Below are 4,009 nucleotides of genomic sequence, written 5' to 3'. Positions count from 1 at the left end.
GGCTGCACTGGGGGACAGGACCCTGTCTGCACCGAGCCACCCACCTGCTGGGCTGCACCAAGCTCCCAGCCGGGCTCCTTGCCCTGGCACAGCTGCTCAGGGAGGGAGCCCCACCTGCCATGCCGTGCTGTGCCGTGCCGTGCCGTGCCGTGCCATGCAGCAGGAGGCAGAATCAGCCAGAGCCTTTGTTTGAGGGGGATTGAAGGTTTCACAAGCTTGAATGAACAAGTGTGGGGCTTCTTAAAGCATTAGCTGGGCACTACTCCCACCCCCAGCACCTCCCTGGGGACATGGCCCAATGGCACCTCCAGATGCACCCAAAGAGATGATGGCAACGGGGGGATATAGCACCCCTACACCCCACCCAGCCTTTATCTTTCCTCCTCCCTGCATGTGCTGAGGATAAGTGAAGCCCAAAGCAGCACCAAGATCTTTAAGGGATAAACTCTTGGCTGGGGATGGACATGGGCTTCCCAGGGAGGGACATCATGCAGCCTCCAGGCTGCTCTCAAAGGGCCCATCCATGCAGCTGGCATTACCCCAAGGCCACGCCCGGGTGGGTGGGATAGCCAGGGCAGCCACTGGGCTCTCAAGGACCTCAAAGTAAGGCAGAGGGACCCCAACCTCCCCTGCAGATCTCCTGGGGCAGCAGAACCCTCAGGACCTCCCTAGTGGGTGCACACGAGGGTGTCGTCCCTCGGCTGGAAGAAAACAAGACAATTAGTAAATGAGGCTGCCTGCACTGCAGACCCCATTAGGGACATCACCGCCACCACGACGAGCTGCAGAACAAGCACGGCCACCTCTGGGAGCTGGGGAATGGGAAGTGGGGAGCCCAGCTCGGCAGGTTTACAGGGATGGATGTGGAGAAGAGCCTAGGGCAGTGCTAGGCTGAGGGCAGGGCTGGTCCCACTCTCTGCCCATCCTGGGGCACAGGCAAGTGTCCCTTAATGTCCTTAATGTCCTCCAGCTTGTGGTCCTGCTTTCCCAGAACCACGCAGGTGGCTGCCCCTGCCTGCCCCACTGCCTGTGCCTGCCCCCAGCTGAAGGCAGCATTTCCAAGCCTTGCCTGGCATTAAAAGGAGGGTCAGAAATAGCTGCCCAAAGGCTGTGATGAGGCAAGAACCACAGCAACACGTCCCCGGGCATCTTGCCTGGGCGGGAGGCTTCCCTTCCCATCCCCAGGGCCAGGATGCAGCTGTCCTGGTCGGGGACAGAGGGGTCCCTCCTCAAAGCTGGGGTTCAAGCCTCAATGAATCGGTTCCTCCATGTGCTGTGTTTTAATTCCAGGGGCTCAAGAAGCCTCGTGTCGGTTTGTGAAGCTCACGGTTTAGGTCTGTGCTGCTCTCAGGGTGAAGGGGAGCTCAGGGTGCTCCTGTGAGTGCTCCCAAGCAGCCTGCAGCAGAGCCACACGGCTGCACCGGCTCCAGAGTTGCCACCAGGCTGGTGGCCCTGGGCATCTCTCGAGGCACTGACCTCTCAGGAGACCCCAAACTGGGAGGCCTCTGGGATGGTGGAATCAGCCTCTCCTTTGCTTGGTGTTTTAGTGGGAAGCTGGTGTCTCCAAAGTGGAAGAACTTCAAGGGGCTGCGGCTGCTTTGCCGGGACAAAATTCGTCTCAACAATGCTATCTGGAGAGCATGGTACATCCAGTGTGAGTATGGGCCCAGACCTGCTCCAGCTGCCGAGTGCCAGGCGATGCTGGCTGGGATGGGGCTGGCACCGGGGCAGTGATGTATGGGTATGCAGGCACCCTCCCCTGGCCAGGGATGGAGCCAGGGGTAAAGCCAGCTGTGTTTTCTCCTGCGCAGATGTGGAGAGGAGGAAGAACCCTGTGTGTGGCTTCATCACCCCACTGGAGGGATCAGAGGCTTAGGAGCACCGGAAACCAGAGGTAGGTCATGGTCCCTCACAGCTCTCTGGGCCAGGAGAAGGTCTGGGTGGTACAGGTAGGAGCTGGGGACACGCAGCAGGCAGAGATCATTGTATTTCATCTGGGAAATCTTTCCTTTCCTTGCTGGGAAAGGTGTTTCTGATGTGGCACAAGGAAATCAGTCCTGGCTGGGGGGTGCTGGAGCTGGGGGGTTCAGCCATGACCCCCTGTCCTGCCTCCCCAGGCTGTCGTGCTGGAGGGCAACTACTGGAAGCGCCGCATCGAGGTGGTGATGAGGGAGTACCACAAGTGGAGGATCTACTACAAGAAGCGGGTGAGTGTCTCTGCCCATGCTGCTCCCAGTCCCGTGGCAGTGCCATCAGTGGGAGGGTGGAGCATGGTCCAGCCTCCTCCCCAGCCACTCACTACAGCCCGATTAAGGCCAGGGGTGCCATGGGGAGGCAGGGGGGTGGCAGCCCCACACCACCACACACCTCCAGTCCCACCGCTCTGGTGGCTGCTCAGCCCAGACTCTGTGGAGTAAAGGCAGATGTGAACTTATGGTGGCCACACTGAGACCCCCAGGGACCCCCCTGTCCTGAGCACTGCCCCCCTCTGCCCTACTCCTGGTTCTGCCCACCACTGTGCCTGCCCTGGGTGAGGACTGACATGGGCTGTCTTCTCCTTCCAGCTCCGAAAGTCCACCCGGGAGGAAGAGCTCTCTGGCCCAAAACAGGTGAGTCTGCTGGGGAAGGAGGGGGGGAAGGGGGACACAATGTGGACCCCTGTGCTGGGCAGCCTGAGAAGAAGGGCAGATGAAAGCCTCAGGGTGTGACAAGCCAAAATGGATGGGATGCCAAGCAATTTGGGATTCTGGATTCACCCTTCTGGAAGCACCAACATGCCAGGTGTGAAGCTTTGGAGTGATAAATGCTGCAGGGAGCATGGCAGCTGCCAGGGAGAGCAGCTGGGGAGCCAGGCATGGACCTTACCCACAAGAGGTGCCCACATGGCTCCTTTGCTCCATCCCATGCAGGATGAGGATGTCTGGAGGCCAACAGAGAAATGGTGCAACCAGCTCTTCTGCAATGTGGTGCCCATGCTGCTTGGGGATGAAGAAGAGGAGCCGGGGGGTAGGCAGCACTTCGACTTGGACACCTTCCTCTCAGACATCTCTGACACCCTCTTCACCATGACACAGACACCCAGCATCCACCAGGCACTCCCTGAGGATGGTAGGTGCCCCAGATCGTGCTCTTGCTGGAGGTGGAGGAGGAGGTCCAGGTGGGCAGTATGCCCTATTGCACCTTGGTGCATTTTGGCTTAGCCCCTGAGAGCTGCTGCCTGTGTCCTTTGGGCAGATGAGATCCCTTGGCATCCCTCCTGCCAGGGCAGGAGGAGATGATGCTCCCACCCAGGGCAGGAGCATCCCCTTCTATGGTGGCTCTCTAGAGACCAGCCTGGGCTGTCCTGGGTGGGATGGGCTGAGCTGCTCAGGGAGCACTAGCCTTGTGAAGGACCTTGCACCAGACCCCAGTGCAAGGCTGCCAGGCCTGGGTGAGCAGTGGGCAGGTCCTGCCTTCCATGGCCTCTCTTTGCTGTCCTGCCTGGCCAGGTCCCTGAAGCTCCTGCAACACCAGGCAGGTCCTGCACCAAGGATCAGCCATTCTCTGGGGTTCTTGGGTGCTGGATGAGGTCCCAGAGTTGCTGGTGGACAGGGTGGTGGGGACGAGATAGCCCCAGGTCTCTGCAGGGTTGTGGGGCAGGGTGCAGCAATGTGGGGTGACTCTGGGGTGTCACAGAGGGGTGGCAGCCAGGCAGGTGTGAGGGCAGTGGTGGGAGGAACCCTGAGCAGGGGGGTCCTGGGGGTGCAGTGGCTGGGCCCAAGCATTGTGGCTCTGCCCTCTTCCAGCCTACGTTGGGAATGCTGACATGATACAGCCAGACTTGGCACCCCTGCAGCCCAGCCTGGATGATATGGAGATCTCGGGTAAGAACCAGCCTGGATGCGGTACCACATCCCACACAGCTCAGAATGCTCTGCACCCCATGGCAGTCAAAAATGGGGGGTCAGAGGGTTGGCCAGGCAGCAGCAGGACCTGCTGGGGCAGCCAGAAAGCACCGGCCATGCACTGG

General features: G+C 60.2%; 1 protein-coding gene across 1 annotated transcript in view; it reads left to right on the top strand.

The window, feature by feature from the left end:
* Positions 1-4,009, top strand: part of LOC104530100 (carbohydrate-responsive element-binding protein-like) — a gene marked incomplete at its 3' end in the record, with an annotated part of 12,361 nt that overhangs the window by 6,080 nt on the left and 2,272 nt on the right. The window contains 6 exon segments of the mRNA XM_010174586.2: positions 1,548-1,654; positions 1,812-1,894; positions 2,118-2,207; positions 2,565-2,609; positions 2,910-3,108; positions 3,786-3,863. Coding sequence (XP_010172888.2) covers positions 1,548-1,654; positions 1,812-1,894; positions 2,118-2,207; positions 2,565-2,609; positions 2,910-3,108; positions 3,786-3,863 — 602 coding nt within the window.

Source organism: Antrostomus carolinensis, unplaced genomic scaffold, assembly GCF_000700745.2.
Source record: "Antrostomus carolinensis isolate BGI_N321 unplaced genomic scaffold, ASM70074v2 scaffold21330, whole genome shotgun sequence".
Taxonomy (NCBI): Eukaryota; Metazoa; Chordata; class Aves; order Caprimulgiformes; family Caprimulgidae; genus Antrostomus; species Antrostomus carolinensis.
This window is presented reverse-complemented; position numbering and strand designations above follow the sequence as displayed.